Source organism: Hesperophylax consimilis, chromosome 16 (assembly GCF_061612785.1).
Source record: "Hesperophylax consimilis isolate HC1 chromosome 16, BYU_Hcon_1.0, whole genome shotgun sequence".
In the NCBI taxonomy this organism is placed as follows: Eukaryota; Metazoa; Arthropoda; class Insecta; order Trichoptera; family Limnephilidae; genus Hesperophylax; species Hesperophylax consimilis.
Genome location: NC_142851.1, coordinates 33,464,315 through 33,482,139, shown reverse-complemented (window position 1 = coordinate 33,482,139; position 17,825 = coordinate 33,464,315). Strand labels below are relative to the sequence as shown.

General features: G+C 36.7%; 1 protein-coding gene across 1 annotated transcript in view; it reads left to right on the top strand.

Annotated features, from left to right (window-relative positions):
• The first annotated feature begins 3,449 nt into the window (after positions 1 to 3,449).
• LOC149417085 (dynein beta chain, ciliary-like) overlaps positions 3,450 to 17,825 on the top strand; it is a 119,233-nt gene continuing 104,857 nt past the window's right edge. The window contains exons 1-11 of the mRNA XM_089641377.1: positions 3,450 to 3,575; positions 5,838 to 5,951; positions 6,180 to 6,350; positions 7,801 to 7,971; positions 8,559 to 8,647; positions 9,455 to 9,747; positions 11,541 to 11,714; positions 12,649 to 12,784; positions 12,864 to 13,092; positions 13,757 to 13,948; positions 15,915 to 16,049. Of these exons, the coding sequence (XP_089497503.1) occupies positions 3,561 to 3,575; positions 5,838 to 5,951; positions 6,180 to 6,350; positions 7,801 to 7,971; positions 8,559 to 8,647; positions 9,455 to 9,747; positions 11,541 to 11,714; positions 12,649 to 12,784; positions 12,864 to 13,092; positions 13,757 to 13,948; positions 15,915 to 16,049 (1,719 nt within the window). The 5' untranslated portion in view covers positions 3,450 to 3,560. The remainder of the gene's footprint in view (positions 3,576 to 5,837; positions 5,952 to 6,179; positions 6,351 to 7,800; positions 7,972 to 8,558; positions 8,648 to 9,454; positions 9,748 to 11,540; positions 11,715 to 12,648; positions 12,785 to 12,863; positions 13,093 to 13,756; positions 13,949 to 15,914; positions 16,050 to 17,825) is intronic.

Here is a 17,825-nt window from a genome sequence, read left to right as displayed (position 1 = left end):
TTTGACCTAAAAAAATCCTTTTTAAATTCCACCAAGCTCATTTCAAATGAATTGTTTTTATATGCCATAAATCAAACGACCAAAAATAAACCATTTTGCGATTACTGCTAACTGCAAATAGCAAAAAATAATATTGCTAAAATAATATACCTAATGTGAATCTTGGGAGTATTTTTATTTTTATTTATAGAACGGAGATGGTTTATATATAGTTGCCGTGAGCATTTACGCCGTAGTTCCACTGTGCTATCCCCCCTGGTTCCCTGAAGGCCCCACAAGGGAAGAGAGCCTCATCTCTGCTCTTCACTCCCCTTTGGTTCCCTGCAGGCCCCACAAGGGAAAAGTTCACGGAGGTGGCCACATCTCTCCTTTCCACTCCTCCTTGGTTCCCTAAAGGTCCCATGAGGGAAAAGGGTGTCATCTCTCTTCGAAATTCTTCCTTGGTCCCCCGTAGGCCCCGTGGGGTAAAAGTCCACTCCTCGTTTTTTTTTTTTTTTTTTTTTTTTTTTTTTTAATTTTTTTCTAATTTTATTTTAACTCCACACAGGAGGCCTTGAAGAAAATAATTTCCCTCAGGGCCTATGTCATCTTTGGGGATGCTGTGTGGAGGGTCTTTTTGTGGAGAGGAAGGAGTGAACATGGGTCTTGAAGAGTCCCATGTTGTAGGAGGGAGGAAACACAGAGGCCGGCAGTTTGTTCCACAGCCGAGCTGTTGAACTTAAGAACGAATCGTAGAAGCGACCCGTTCTCATGTGACAAATGTCAACTGTGTATAAATGTTGGGCGCGCGTTTGGCGTGTATCCTGACTACGCACCGGTGCCGAAGGGATCAATGACGCTAGTTCCTCAGAGCATCTTCCATTGTAATACCGATAGAACAAGGACAGCATACCTACCTGACGCCTGTGCTCTAAAGATTGCAGTCCGTTTGTTAAGATTGGGGAATCTATCAAACGGACCGCCCGTTTTTGCACAGAGTCAAGGGTTTTTTTCAGGTATTTAGGGGCTCCGGACCAGAGATGGCTGCCAAATTCGACAGTAGGGCGCACTTGCGATTTGTACAGGGTCAGCAGTTGTGTATTATTAAAGTATCTGCGGGCCCTGTACAGTACGCCCAGCTTCTGAGAGGCCAACTTTACTCTGGCTTCGATGGAGCCCCCCTACCTGAGCAGGTCACTTATAGTTATACCAAGCATATCAATGGAAGGCCTGTTCGGAAGATTGCTTCCGTTGAAGGAGACTAGATTATCATTTGGATCCCTTTTAGACGTAATCAGACAGGATTGGGTCTTTGAAACATTAAATTCGACGAGATTATTTTTACCCCAGGAGGAAATACTCTCGAGATAACCGTCCATTCTCTGCTTCAAAGCCCTCCGAGCCGTTGGAGTTTGTGTGCCCTTTGGGGGCTTGTCAAACAAAAAGCTATCATGAACTGTACTGTCATCCGCGTAACAATGAATCGGTGCACATGTCAAAAGGTCATTGATGTGCAACAAAAACAAAGTCGGAGACAGAACCGATCCTTGTGGGACGCCAGCATTTATGGAGTGCGAGGAAGAGGTGAAACCGTCAGCAACCGCCTGAATCGACCTATCCCTTAAAAAGTCAGCAATCCACGTACAGAGGGATGCGGGAAGTCCGTAAGAAGGCAATTTGTTGACAAGTCCTCGGTGCCAGACCCGGTCAAAGGCCTTGGATATGTCTAGTGCGACCGTTTGGGTCTCACCGTGACGTTCCAGGCACCGCCCCAAACATGCGTCACATACGCGAGAAGATCACCGCACGAGCGGTTCCGCCGGAATCCGTATTGACGGTCGTTGACAATTTTGTTCTTCTCGAGATGTGAGCAGTTTGTCGTTGATCACACGTTCCATCACTTTGGACAGAACTGATGTGATCGCTATGGGGCGGTAGTTGGCCGGGTTGGAGCGGTCACCTTTCTTGGGAATAGGGTGAATGACCGCTTTTTTCCAACCAGAGGGCACAGTGCCACACTTCAGGGACATTTTGAAGAGCTTTGTCAAAACTGGAACTATTTCCGCAGCACACCTCTGCAATACCAAGGCAGGTATTCCATCAGGTCCACTAGCTTTGTTAACATCGAGCCCCCGTATGACGTGGAGTACATCCCGATGCCGGATCCTCAGCTTTTTCATATAGAAGCCCAAAGATATTAGAAGAACGAGATGTGCTATGAGCAGTTCGTACTGAGTGGAATTGTTTTGCCGAGTGTCGCCGGTTTTGTTCACCAATACTACTGCACACCTTCGCTTGCGCTAAGGTATCCGCACTAATACATAGAACAGATTTCTGTGCGTACACGTCCCGATACCGTTCAAAGTACCCTAATTAGGTAGTACTCCGGCTACGGTCCGGCGGCCAACATAGCATATCTCGTTCTTCTAATATCTTTGTAGAAGCCGCAGTGAGGAACCGACGGCGGAACAGCACCTCCGTCGTCGAGGGTCGAGTTTTCCGCAAACATTTTCCCTAATAAGTTAGCCTTTTCGGTGGCGGTGTTTGCTAGTGAGCCGTCAGGTCTGGTAAGAGGTGGCAAACTGGGTTTGAAAATTTTTTGACCTATTGAGCCCGCAAGCGACCAAAATGCTCTGCTGCCATGCGGGCAGGCAGCCAGCTTTTTGCTGATCTGCAGGTCGTGTTCGAATTTTGACCTATTAATGATTCTCTTGCATTCCTTTGCCGATTTGTTGTATCTGATCGCCGTTGATTCCCTGAAGGCCTCATGATGAAATAGTCCACTCCTCCTCAGTTCCCTGAGGCCCCACGAGGGAAGAAAGCTTCTTTTCTACTCTCCACTCCTCCTTGGTTCCCTGAAGGCATCACGACGGAAGAGGCCACTACCCTTGGTTCCCCGAAGGCCCCACGAGGAAAGACAGCTTCAATCTTGGAAGCAAATTACAGTAATAAAATTTTGATGGTGTATTTTCTCTAAAAATAAAAAGTTGTTGATCGTTGTAAAAAAATAGCAGCTTGCGTGATGATTTTTTTCGTTCAAGAAAGAATAATTTCTTAAGGCATTTGAGTATTCAATATATATTAGAACCTATGGGGTTTTTAATATTAACTTCGTATCTTGTAGATAAATACATACACACATGCTGCACACTTTCTAGGTAGCGTTATTATTGAACCATAAATAAATGTATTGAACCGAACGATTATTGGTTAGGGGGATACCTAAAAAAATGATCACTATAAAATATCTCGCGCTGTCAAAAGTATCAAACGTCAAGCTGCGTAAAAGTAAAATGAAATTCCTCAGTAACGAAAGCAAACGAAAGTTTGAAAGCCTCCCCATTTATCATGATTACCACGTTAAGTTATTCACGCTTGTCGGTATGCGAAAACTATTGTTAACTTCAATCAATACTTCGCAAGTGGGGAGATTCACGCCATTTAAAACTTGGTTGCTGGGCAACAAATTGTGTTATTAACACCCCAGAATAAACAGAGCATTTCTAAAGTTCGCGTGCTCACTTCAAAACGTGACTCTGGAGTGAATTTATAAACTTCGCGACATTCTGCACGCGACAATCATGTCGGATGATAAGGTAATTTTTTTATTAACCCACTAAGCTATTCTATTTGTACAACATGAAATAGTTTTTAAATTTTTATGCCGTTTTCTTGTTTGTTTTCGTGTTTTTTTTAGGTATTTGTATTGTCGTGTATTGATAGTCACATTCTCTTTATATGTTCATAAAATTTGTCATTTATCAAAAGTACTTACTTGGACAAAAATAATCATAAACATTTATTTTTAGTAACGTAGGTATTGAAATTTTTATTATTTTATATGCTGTTAGTTATGTGATTGGTTAATTTTCTCTTATTTAAATCAAAACCAAAAATTCATCAAAAAGTCATAAGATTTGTAAGTAGGTACTCAAATACATACCTACTTAACTAAAAACTAAATAGGTACCTATATCATATGAATTAAAAAATTCAAATTAGGAATTATACAATTTGTCCAAAGAAATGTTATATCTCAATGACTATTCTTTTTTCAAACTTTCTTCATTCAGGAACCTACCATAAAATTGAAAAAAATTCGAATAAGAAAGTCCAAATAAACATGATAGTTTCACATTTAAAAAAATAATCTCTACTGAACCATTAAAATGGCCACCATCTTGAACCAGAAACGGAACGTACAAATAAATTTACAGACTGATTATATGCCAAACGGTCAAGTTAAAACAGGACTTCACTAGGCTAAGTTAATTATCTTATTTGGGTAAAATTGTTGAATTTCGCTGCATACAAAGGCTCTTTAAAAAACAATACTTTATTTCATCTTAAGGAGACAACTATTTATGCACAAAGTAGGTTTTTAGGGTTATTTAAATAATTTGTGCATATTTCCTAACCTACCTTTGATTAAGAAAAGAAATGAAATTTTAATTCATCGTCTACCATCTCCCAATATATAAATAGTTACTTCTCGTAGTAATTAAGTTGAAACCAAGTGCTGTTTATATTTTATTTTGCATATTAACCGTGCAGCGAAATTCGACAAGATTAATCTTATTTGTCATAAACTTTATAATATTTGGGATGTTAAAAATATAATAAGGTTTAGGTATTTAAAATTTAAAATTATTATTATTATTCCCTTATTTGAAATAATAAAATTTTCATATATTTTGAGGCGAGAGTGCACTTTTAAAAAATTTGGAAAAGTTGTTTGGTAATTGGTATATTTCTGAATGTATCTGAAAACTAAAAACTGTTTTTGAAATATATTTTAAAATTTTATTATTACAAATAAAGTATAATTTTTGAATATTAAAACTTTGCAATAAACATAAAGAATGTTTTAAAATTGGTTCACCTTTTTTTTGTGTAAACATTGAAGTGAAATTACTTATGATGAATAAAAAAAAAAAAATTCCCAATTGTTTCTGGATTCTAGCAATACCTCCTAGATCACAAGGCTGTTGCATTCATTTAAAGCAGCCTCCTAACTTGTATGGATTTTACAAAAAAATTGTTTTACATTTTTTTTTTTCAATTTATTCTTATTTATTAAAACATCTTAAAATGTTTTAGTTAATTTAAAAATATAAATCAAAGGTTTTTAGATTCTCACAGCCAAAAGCATTTTTGTTGTTTGTTTTTGGGGTGTTATGCCGTGTTGCGCTAACTCCTTCTTTAGCCGACGTTTAAGAAGGAGTTAGCGCAACACGGCATAACACCCCAAAAACAAACAACAAAAATATAAATCAAAATACATTTTTTGGAGGTTCCCATACAAGTTAGGAGGTTGATTTGATTCAGTGTCCCGGCCTTGTGATTTAGGAGGTTTTGGTTCTAGGCCATCATTTAAAACTATGGAGAGAGGGAAGGTGAATTTATTTATTTATATTTATTTAAATGGGAAAATTTCAAAATTATATGGATGATTGGATTCAAATTCAGACTTTTAAGAGATGAGATGTTGAATGGAGGGGAGGCAATTTTAGATAAGGCTTTATAGAAGAGAGGATATTTGTTTAGAGAGGGACAGCCAAAATATATATGATCTAAAGTTCCCACTTCTGGACCACAGAATGCACAATCTGAGGAGTCAATCATGTCAATTTGAAAAGATGAGAAGGAACGGTACAATGTCCAATCCTCATTCGTATAAGAAATTTCTTTTTTTGAGAAATGGGAGAGTTGTAAAAACCACGGTTTTGATGGGATAGTCCTTTGTTTTGAGACATAGCAGGCTATCTTGGATTGACTAGTAATGTAACTATAGGGTTATAGAATCTGCAATATCATTACCCACAGTTATTATTTGATATTATTGTTAAAAATTACAGAAGGAGGATGAAGTGGACCCTCGATTAGAGTTCCTCTGCACTTTTGTGCTGAAGACATTGCGGCTAAAGGTGGACAAGTGGCAGAAGATGATGCAAGGGGATGAAAAGGTTCCTGTATATTTATTTATTTATATGTATTATACTTATTTGACTATGTAATGGATATTTACCAGAAGAAGATCCTAACACAAAATGGTGTCGGACGAACAAGGTATAACCTCGAGCCATACTAATTGTTTAACATGTATCAAGGTGGGGAGATAGCTGACCACTACAGGATTTCGATATTATATATTTTTATATACTCTAATACGGATAAATTATAATTAATCTGTTTTCCAGAATGCAATGTATAAATTCTTCGATGACGAATCCATCCCCATGATGACTTTTCACATCAACAACCAGGGTTTCCTGCAGCCGTACATCGGCTACTGTCCCAGCATCAAGAGCAAAGTAGTCTACTTCGTGAGGAACACGCTGCAAGCTGTGACCAAGGATAATGTAAGATGTGTAAGTAGTGAGGAAACATTATATCTTTATTTATCTTGATTAATTTTTGGGTTGTTATGCTGTGTTGTATGTTCTTTCTTCTTTAGCGAATGTTTCAAACACTGTAACGCTGTTCGAATCATTGGCTAAAGAAGGAGAAAGCCCAATTGATCACGGTAATACTTTTCGCTGTGAAAATCTCAAATCATTTCTATAATTTCTTTATTTGTCCATCGATAGTCTCCATAGCATATAATAAAGAATGCTACATAGGTTAGTGGCAGCAGATTCAATTTTTTGATTCAATACCCAAATATCTTACCTAAACTAGTTATGCATACATATAAAGTATGATTAATTAACAATTTTTATGTATTAATTTGTATCATCACATAATATAAAAACATAAAGATGAATAAGAAAATCGTGTAGGTAGGTACTTTTTGCTAATATTTTCCTGGTGATTTTAATGTGGTGATAAAAACCGATTAGGGGGGAAAAAAAGAGGAGTTAGAGAAAAAAAAATGGCAGTTGGTTATCAATTGAAGTAATGTGTTGCATAAATAAACCACTCATTAGATCGATAACTTCGGGCTTTTTGTATGAAACAAATTGGACCTAAAAAACCATAGATATGTCAATATATAGACAGTAAAATTCTCATTCGGAGCCTAATTGACGGCCGGCATAGTCCAGTGGTAACGCATTGGACTGCCATTCCGAAGGTCGCGGGTTCGAACCCGGCGTGCGCAAATAAATTTTATTTGATTAATTTGTGTTATTTCACAATTAATTAATTAAAATAATATATAGTATATTTGCGGCACGTTCCAGAGTGGAAGATACTACCAGTATCGCCCTGGTGTAAGACCACCATTCAGAATTGAAACGTTGCTCCAAATGGCTTTAGCCGTGTTTAATGACTAGATCTGAATAGCCAGGTACTTCCCCACCTTCCTCTTTCCCTTCCCCACTTACCTTCAGCCTCACAACATCCCCCAATTGGGGATGCCATAGTCTCACTGGCTCCAGACGGGAGCAGTTGGGACTCTTGTGAGGTATTCACTATAAAAAAAAAAATAATTATTATTATACTATACACCAATGAAAAACTCTGAAAGTTTATTCGATAGACTTTCAGAGTTTTCCATTGGTGGATACAGTTAAGCAACCATATCGACGACACAGTAATTTTCGATCAGAGTTATACCCCCCTGATCTGTTGTGATAAAGGTAGAATAAGTGTATTTTGAGGGTAGTAAACAGAATACAATGACACAAAATAACTACTTCTGGTGTGTCATTATGATGCACGATGACCATTTTTATCAAAACATTCTTTGTGTCCATGTTTACTCTCCAAACATGAGCAGTTTCTGGTAGTTTGCATATTTTAAATACTCACCTACAAACGCGTTTAGTTTCTTATTGTTATTTTACTTTGGAAGTGATGATGGATAATTGTTTCCAGATTTTGATAGTGGGGGAGCTCTCCCAAGAGACGGTGAGCGAGTTGACGGTGCTGACGGAGGAAATATTCGCCCCGCTGCTCTGCAACCCCCTCAATCACTCCAGCTGGCCGGAACTGGTCATCGAAGACGTCAAGAAGCATGTCTATAGCTTCAAGAGCATTTTATATCAGGTAAGTCTTTGGATAAATAGTTGCAGAAACGATTAAATTGTACAATTCACTTATACAATACAAGATATCCGCACTTTCATAATAAAATATGAAGCTGGTTCAATGATCGAAGGAATATAGGCAGATTTCTAAAACTAATCAAAAATCACCTCTTAAGTCTGTTTGAGAAAAAGTTTGAAATAAAAAAAAACTCTTACCTGATTTATTGAGAAATGTCTTTCACAGCAAAAGTAAATATTACTACATAGTGCAGATGAAATTCCGTGCGATTTTAGGACTTTGCATAGATTTAAATAACAAAGTGCACTCATATGATATGTTTATCCAAACACTAACTAGGTTACAATTAAATTCTTTAGAACTTTGTAGTCATTCAAAAAGATAGCAGCCAAAAGTATGGGAAATATTAGTTGAAGATAATTGTTACTATCTATCTAATTACTATTAAATAGGTATTGTTAATTCTGTATTGGAAATATGAGATTATTTTCTTTGTCTTGTTTTGTTTCATATTTCGTTTAGATTTATTAGTATTATCCTCTTCTTCAATGACGCCCTCATATGTATTTAGATTTTTGTATTTATAGATTCGAGGAGACATGGATAGTCAGGTTTTACTGCCGATGCCGGCAGGAGTAGAAAAGATTGACCAGGCTGAAGAAGAATGGATTGAAAGGTGATGTTATATATTTAATATTTTATTTGATGACTACAAAACTTCCATGTTTACAGTTTATGAACTTTGGAAAATGCTGACATTGAATTATATTGGTAATGAATGATTTTCATTTTAACATTTTATTTTTTTAAATGTGCTGGGTTTTTACAGATGCTCTCACTTATGTGAGAACAAACCAGTTATAAAAACTCAGTTAATACATTAATAGGTACATACAATTGCAAAAAATCTACTCAGACAAAGGATATATTAATTTGCATACATCTAAATAATGATAAAAAAACAAATAAAAAATACAACACAAATTTATAAAATTATATAAAAGCTCACTCTAATGGTAGATAATACAAAGAGACAAAAGATACACAAATAGAGACACAAGGTACACAAATTGAGACACAAGTAATGCATCATGTAATAAGCGCAACATATTTTTTAGCAACTTCATAACATTTTTTCTGAATTTGTATAAAAATGTCATTCTGAAATCGACAAAATGTTTACTTCGGCACACTCTATCTTAATATACAGGTGTCCTGGGTAAACCTTGCTAACTTCGGGGGTAATTCTACATGATTTTAGAAGTAAACAAGATGAATAAATTTTTCCAAATTCCAATATTTTAAGGTAAAAAAGTTGAATTTTTTGTACGGGAAAATAAATATTCTTCTATGGAAAAATAAACATCACCTCTCGAAATTAGCGCACTTTACCCCCGGACACCCTGTATAGTCGACACATTTGGAACAGAGGGTTAAATTATGTGATTTTATTTTTAATTGTATAACATTTCATTCTTTATAGTCGAGGAGAAAAGATGGATGTTTACTTAAAAACAAACATCGAAGGCGTGGTAATCCAGTGGGCTACGCAGATCCACAATGTCCTGAAGGAGGAGTCCAGCGTGGTCTTCAAGAAGACCCCCTTTCCCGTACCCTCGGCCGACATTGAATACTGGATCTCGCGCCTTAAGAACTTGGAGGGGATATACTCGCAGCTCAGGGACCCCCGGGTCAAAAAGATGGCCACCTATCTGGAGATGACGGACAGCGTGTATCTGCAGTGCTTCAGAACGATGATGACCAATCTCATTGCAGGTTTCCTCGTTTGTCAGACTCATTTTAAATATACATAGATTATTGAAAAAAACTTATGGTAGGTTTTTTTTGTTGTTTGTTTTTGGGGTGTTATGCCGTGTTGCGCTAACTCCTTCTTTAGCCGACGTTTCGGACAGCGTTGCAGTGTCCATCATCAGGGCAGATTCACTGCAACGCTGTCCGAAACGTTGGCTAAAGAAGGAGTTAGCGCAACACGGCATAACACCCCAAAAACAAACAACAAAAACGCTTTTGGCCGTGAGAATCTAAAAACTTATGGTAGGTTGTTTAAAAAAATTTGAACAATTCATTAAATTTCAATGTCGATTTTAAAGTTCTGTGAAGGTTCTATTCAAGTTCTGTTATTATTTCAGTTTTGAGAAACAACTGGTCAGTAATTATATAATAACAGAACTAGAATAGAACCTTCACAGAACTTGAAAATCAACATTGAAATTTGATGAATTGTTCAAATTCTGTGAAACAACCTGTCCTCAGCTTGAACATAATTACATAAGATTCTTTGAACATCTTCAGTCACTCTAAAACCAGGTTCAAAAAAAGTATTTTCATTTATTTAAAACTAGCGGAGCCCGTAATGCTTTGCTATTGCTAATGTCTTTCTCGGGTGTCTCCGACTTCTTCCACCATTCACTACTGTATACCACAATGTTACTGTTACAAAACTACATTACATTGACTTTAATTCGAATCCGTATCTCATTCCAGTGTAGAGATATTGCCTTAAGTATTCCTCGGTCGTCCCCGACTTATTCTACAATTCAAACCACTGTATAAACACTCTTGGTACTAGTAAGAATAAACTGTGAAATTTGCGATATAGGTGAAGAACTTTCAGAGATTTAAGATTTTGAACAAACGAACATTTACATTTTTAATTATATAGATAGATAGATGATTAATTATATAGATAGATAGATGATAGGGGCGAAAGCACCACTTGCGGGATCCGAGCCGACCGTAGGAGTAGCAGCTTGCCACACCAATCTACATATCAAGAGGTGGGTCAAATCCCAACACTGGAAGGAATGGAAGAAGGCACCCGGAATGAGGCAATCTAAAGTACTCATAAACGGACCGAACCAGGCAACTACTCGATATGGACAGAAACTCACTGAGGGAACTGGTAGGACTATTAACGGGACACTGCCATCTCAGGAGACACATGCAACTGTTGGGAGTGAAAAACACCAACATCTGTAGGAAATGTGAAGAGGAGGAAGAGACTCCAATTCACCTATGGTGCCAATGTCCCGCTCTGCTGGGAATAAGGCTCAGATACCTGGGAAGACACAGTGTGGAACCAGAAGACATCGCCACATATCCAATGACAGCCCTGGTGAACTTCATAAAAGGGACCGGGTTACTGGCAAGGGAATGAGGTAAAATGGGAGATAGTACAATGGGCCTATGGCCTAAGTGCTCGCGGGGAACGTAAGTAAACCGCCTCCGACTTAAAAAAAAAAAAAAAAAATAGATAGATGATGATATGACAAATACATTTACATACATATGAAATAACCCATAAAAAATGCTTGGATTTGAACTAACAACCCCCGTGTTCAAAGCTAAGTAGCTTTTTGGCTCTCAATATAAACAGTAGGAGCGTGCACTGAATGTAACAGCAGTGGCCTTTCTTGAATCAAATGTTTCACACTTTTTGTAAAAGTTTTTATTTTATCACGTGATATCGTTTCTTAACCTGTTACATAATAATATTCCGCCTAGATTATTGATTATGTTGAAGTAACTTTCTTTTTTTGTTATTATAGGAGCAGTGGAGGCTCGCGACATTGTGTTGCACCAGAAGCCATTGGTTTTTCACTTTGAGACATTCCAGAACACCAACTTTACAGAGAGCAAAGTCCTCATTCGACCTATGGTACACTGCATTGGATTGTTGTGGGGCAACTCTCAGTATTATTGTAAAACTGACAGGATTACCGGTAAATCAATGGCAATTTTTATTTTCTATCGTTTAACCCCCCAGGCTAATTGGTTCTGTTTTGGGAACAAACAGCTATTACCAGCAGAGTCAATTTGTTCCCTTTTGGGAACAGCTCAAATGGTCAAATCATTGCATCTCTCTTACTGCCATGGTGAGAAATATTATCTAAACGGTGTTAGAAAGAGAAAAAACACGGTTTATATTAAATTTAAGAAATTAACCTCAGAAAAATTAAAATTGACACCTCTATGAAAACAAAGGTTCTGACCGCATTTGAGAAAAAATTTATGAAACTTGTGAATTTTAAAAATTGTTTTTATGTGAAATGACAAAAGTGAGGTGACAATAAATTTTGTAGTACATTTGTCTGATAAAATGTGTATTTCGTTTTTCATTGTCTTCTTTTAGTGAAGTGTTTTTAGACAAAAAAAAATAAGGTGAGCCATTGAAATTTTTTTTTAGTTTGCACTCAAAATTTTTATTAAAAAAAATTATGTTTATTTCTAATAACAACATTTCAAAGCATATTTCATCATCATTCAAAAAACAGTGTTCATATTTCGGATACATTCAGATATATTTAATTTTTTTGGATTTTATTGTAAAGCTGTAATATGCGCAAATCCTCCGACCTTCTGACTGCATCTTAATTAATGGTCAATATGCCAGAGGCCTGAGGGGTTAATATCTAGAACACTTTCTCTTTCTCCCTTTGAATGCATTATCAAACTGTTGTTTCTCTAGATATAGTAAAATTATTGATTATGTTATTATTTAATTTTCTCTAATGTTATTGAATGTTATTAAATGTTATTAAATGTTCTTGAATGTTCTTGAATGCTGTTCTGGAATGTTCCTGTATTTCTTAATACAGGTTCTCTGCAAAAGAAGTTCTTGACAAAATGGTTACAAATTTGAAATTAATTTTTCAGTTTTACTCCGTCAAGTATGTAACATGATGATTGAAAAAGCCTCATCATCGTGTGACCCATTGTCAATATTTTTCGGAGAAGCAATTGAACAAGCTGTCAAAATACACGGAGTCATTGAAATTTTGGAATATTTTCTGTAAGCAGCAAGTTCAAGTTTAAATATTTAAAAACAATTTACATGTATATTCTTCCTTATTCTTCTTGTTTTCTTTTAGGCAAACTTATGAAATGAACAAGGCAAAAGTGGCAACATTTTTTCCCGCTGATTTTGTACCGATAATGTGGAATTTTGATTTTGAGAAAGTTTTCTCCCGATTCCTGACATTCTTCAAGCGACTGAAGATGGTGGAGGAAATGCTGCAGACGACTGTGGAAATGCTCAAGTTGGAGAAAGTGGAATATTCCGGAATAAGGGGAAGAGCCTTCAGCGCTAATACCATCAATGTAAAACAAACTTTTACCTTTTCCAGCCACTAAACTGAGTGACTGCCAAGTTAAACTTAGGCTGAGACATGCAATATTTGTGTCACCAATACGGCTCAGCGTAACTTTAGCTTAACAGTAACACTTGATTTCAAATTCAAAATCATAACCTTATAAAAAATTGTTTTTTACATTTTATTTTATTTATTTTTTATTATTTTTATATATATATAAATTACAAACAATACAAAACAAAATGAACCTTTGCCTGTCCAACTGGGAAGGATTCCTGTTTCAGGACAGCCAAATTGTGTATTTAGTACATAATATTGCATATTGCTGTCAAAAGCCCTCTGGGCGTTAAATAAATAGATAAATAAAACAAATTTTGAGAACATTGTTGATTGCATTCGAAGTGACAGGATGGTTTCTTTATCCTTGAAAGAATCGCAAAGATGTAATTTATTACCAGGGTCAATTTGGATAACATTAGTAATTGCATTCAGAACAGATGAATGGTTTCTTTCGGGACATCACAAGTCTGAGATTCTTTCCAGGGCATTTTGGAGAACATTTACAATTGTATAGTTAGAATTTCCACATTTATAAATCAGTATAAGACATATGAATTTCCAATTTTAACATTACAGGTGACATTTGTTTTAAATAATATATTATTTTTCAGATATACGAGAGGTACACCCAGCTATACCAAAAGATGTTTCAAATACAGTATAACCCATTAGACCCTGAAGATGAAGCTTTCCTAGTAGATTTTGAAAGGTTCTCGCTGAATGTGGCGGATATTGATCGTAGATTGGCAAAAATATTTGGGGAGGCTTTCGATGAATGTGCTAACCTCGAAAGCATGTTTAAGGTAGGTATTTAAATAACCTATCATTTTTATTCGTGTTAGTTCTGGGTCGATCGTGAACTACCCGCTCATTGTAACCTGCTCATGAACCACAATGAGAGAGTTGGGTTACTTTTTCAAAAAAGATTCAATCATTAGCACCTGAGTCAGCAACCGAAGGGTGCCAGTGTGGCGAGCATAAATCAACTTCATTCGGAGCCTACTTATTATACAGGGTTTTCCAATAGGAGGTGTTATTTTGATATTCAATCGTAAAAGATCAATGGTTTCGTTGCTTGTGTGGCACGTAGCGCCGTCTCGTTGAAAGCAAACGTTGTCCAGATCAATACCATCCAATTACGGCCATAAAAAATCATTAATCATCTCTCCATAGCGATGCATTCATCGTAACTGTTGCTCCAGCCTCATTTTCGAAAAATTAAGGTCAAATGACTCCACCGGACCATAAACCGCACCAAACAGTCACACGTTGAGGATAGAGACGCTTTTCAACAATAACTCTTGGGTTTTCCGAGCCCCAGATGCGACAATCTTGCTTGTTGACGAAGCCACCGAGGTGGAAATGGGCCTCATCACTCAAGATGATTTGCATTTGATTCACTCAAGTGAATTTTAATAATTTTAATGCGTTGTTGAAGCGTGTATCGTTCCATTTTTATTAATGGCGTAGTTTCTACTTGTCAAATGTCAAAAAATGACAGCTTCAAAAGTAACATCTACCGAAATACCGGGCTATTCAAAATAACACCTCTTATTGGAAAACCCTGTACTATACACCAATGAAAAACTTTGAATGTTTATTCCATAGACTTTCAGAGTTTTTCATTGGTGGATATAGTTAGGCAAACATATAACGTCACAATATTTCGGTTCCAATTTTCTATCGGAGTTATACACCCCGGTGGCGAGGAGAGTGACCATAGATGCATGAGTTTTATAGACTGGGCATTTCGAATCTCGTTCTCGCAACAGACAAATAGAAATGGTAGATACCTGAAATCTAAAATAGGCTATCATTGACCTTACTACCTACCCACATCAAACGAAATTATTTTTTATTTTAGTTTTTTTAATTTAGTTTTACACCCAGCCGGGCTTTTACATGGATTTTAAGAATAGAATAATACCTAGTGAGATATCGAAAATTATATACTATTTTTAAAGCATGTAATAACAGTGAACTTATAAATTGAATATGAAACAATATTAGTAAAAAATGTAACAGTAACATAAAATAATATTCAAACTAGAACAATAATATAAGTAAGACAAATCACTAAAACTACATTATAAACGCTATTATATCTTGTAGGATTCAACAAAGTGCTGGTGTAGATTATGCTTAATTTTATTAATGGAGTCAATAAATATATCAATAATACCCCCAAACTTGTTGCCCAGATCATGCATCCCATTGGTTAGTGAGTGTGTCTGATCGTTGGTTGTGTATGTAATTCAAAAAAATGTTACATTTTGTCTTGTGTTCCTAGTCGGCACATGGAATTTGATAGTGACAATAATTATCTGATCAAACTCGGGTCTTGGGTACAACGGGTACTTTCTAATTACATTGGTCGCCGGCGTGCGCTTTAATCTCTCTTCCCTGCGGCATTTTTTCTGTGTGTAAAAGTACTAGTACTCTGGACCTGATCACTTGGCCAGTGGTTTGTGAGCTACCTGGGTTGTATAAAATGATCAATCGACACAACACTAATCTGTAGCAATGGGTTTACATGTTTAACTTTATGGCAGGAGGTTGTTGGTTCAATGTTCTGTGACTGACAGAGACATAGCATAATAGAGCATATTCTTCTTTTGGTGCCCTCTCCTATCGGAGATTGACTATAATCAGGGCGTACTTCACTCTATCTGTGGAACAACTCAGTGCGACTGCACTGGTACCAGTCACATAGGTTTTTAAAGAATTTATTTAAGATATCTTTCATAATGAAGGGTAATTTCGTTGCAGCTAATTCAAATACTAGGAGATCTCGCCCGCAGACCTTGCATACTTCTTGAGCTCCAACCAAGATATGGCAAACTTATCACACTCCTGAGAAGTGAGTTGGATCAAGTCAGTGACATGTTCGATGAAGGCAGCCGGGTAAGTACCTCCATCCGTTCTCTATTCGTTTACGGTTCCTTGATAACTCAACACACCTTACTAAAGTGATATAAAAAACTAACTTATATTACGTAACCTATTTAACTTAGCTTTGGTTTCATCACTTTTCATGACTTTATATCACTTTTTAAGACTTTTTATCACTTTTTAAAGGTTGGTTGAATTGTAATTGTGTTGAGCTATCCGGTTACCATTGTTTAAAGTTGATACCCATGAAAATTAAGTAGCTCCCGACCACAAAAAGGTTGTTATCAAAACCCTTGTTATGGCTATCTGCACATCTGTAACCTTGCAGGCGAATTTTAAGTTGTTTTTTACAAATTATTATTTTCGCATATTGTCGCAGTTCATCTGATTGACAATCCACTGCTAGCAGACCGATTGCCATCTCTAATACACAGACATAATGTAGAAGTGCTGACTTCTACAGGTATTTAAATGGAGCCTGTTCGAAGGAGCTAGCAGCATTGATCCCCTGTGCACCGATGCACATATGTGAAACTCAACAGACACGTGCGTAACAGCCGTTCACAGTTGATGTTGGCTTTACGAGAGCGGGTAGTTTCTTCAACTCGTTTTTAAATAAGAACTAACTACCGGCTTCTGTTTTTCCTCCTTTATATAATCACTTCAAGACTACTAATAAATATCTTTCTTCAGCCCCTACCTTAACCCGCCTCACACGCTTAATCAGGTGGCTATGTTCTGAGCAGCGTCCTCGTTGGTGACTTCCAGAAGCCTCCAGTCAGGTTGTAAGGCTGATTGGCTTGTTGGCTTCCTTCGTTTTCACGCCAAGGATTGGCTTGCCGTTTTGAGAGAGATTGAGTTGTTGAGAGGTTCTCTTTCTAAGTAAAACACTTGTGTTTTGGCTTGATATGGTTGCTACTTAGTTTATTCAAGGAATAATTCACAAACAAGAGGGTAGACTTAAAACTCAGAAAGAGACGCGAGAGTTGATTGATAATGAATGTAGACTGAATGATAATGTAGAATTGAATTCTAATTGGTATCTATTGTTCATTTACGAGGTGCGGGGAATTTTTTTTCTCCATGTCTCGTCAACTGAGGGTGTAAAGTACCTGGGGAATGGTTTTTTTCTACCCGATGAGTGGGCTGCCTATAGCAACTTATAGGGCTGGAATACTATTTTTTTTTTTTTGTATTTTTGTATGTAGGTAATTTTATTTATTTGTAAATAATTTTTTAATTTTTTTATTTTATGAATGTTATATATTATTTTAACTTAAGATGTTTGTAAAATGTATACTATATTTTTTGTATATTTGGTTGCAATTTTAATTTTTTATTTGAGTCCACTAGTATTCCTTTTTGGGGGAGGGCTTTAAGAGCGAAGTTTGTGACGCCGTCGGGACCGGGGGCTTTTTTATTTTTCCGGCTTTTTATAGCGCGGATAACCTCGGCTGGGGTAGTAAAATGTATGTTTGTATTGGGGAGATTATTTAAAACATTATTGATTTTGTGGTTGACATTTGCAATGTGATCTAGATCGGCGTGTTTGAAGCTGGGGCTGAATTGATTTTCAAGACAGTCAGCGAACGCCTCCGCTTTGTCTTGATCGTCGAAGACGAGACCGTTTTCGGCGTGAATGGGGTGGTTAGGGGTGGCTTTTAGAGTTTTAGATAATTTCCACAGAGAACCGTCCTGTGGATTTATCTCTTGAATTTTCAAATTCCAGGTGAAATTTACGTGCTCTTGAAGTTTTTTTCTGATGAGGGCTTGGATTCGATTTATAGA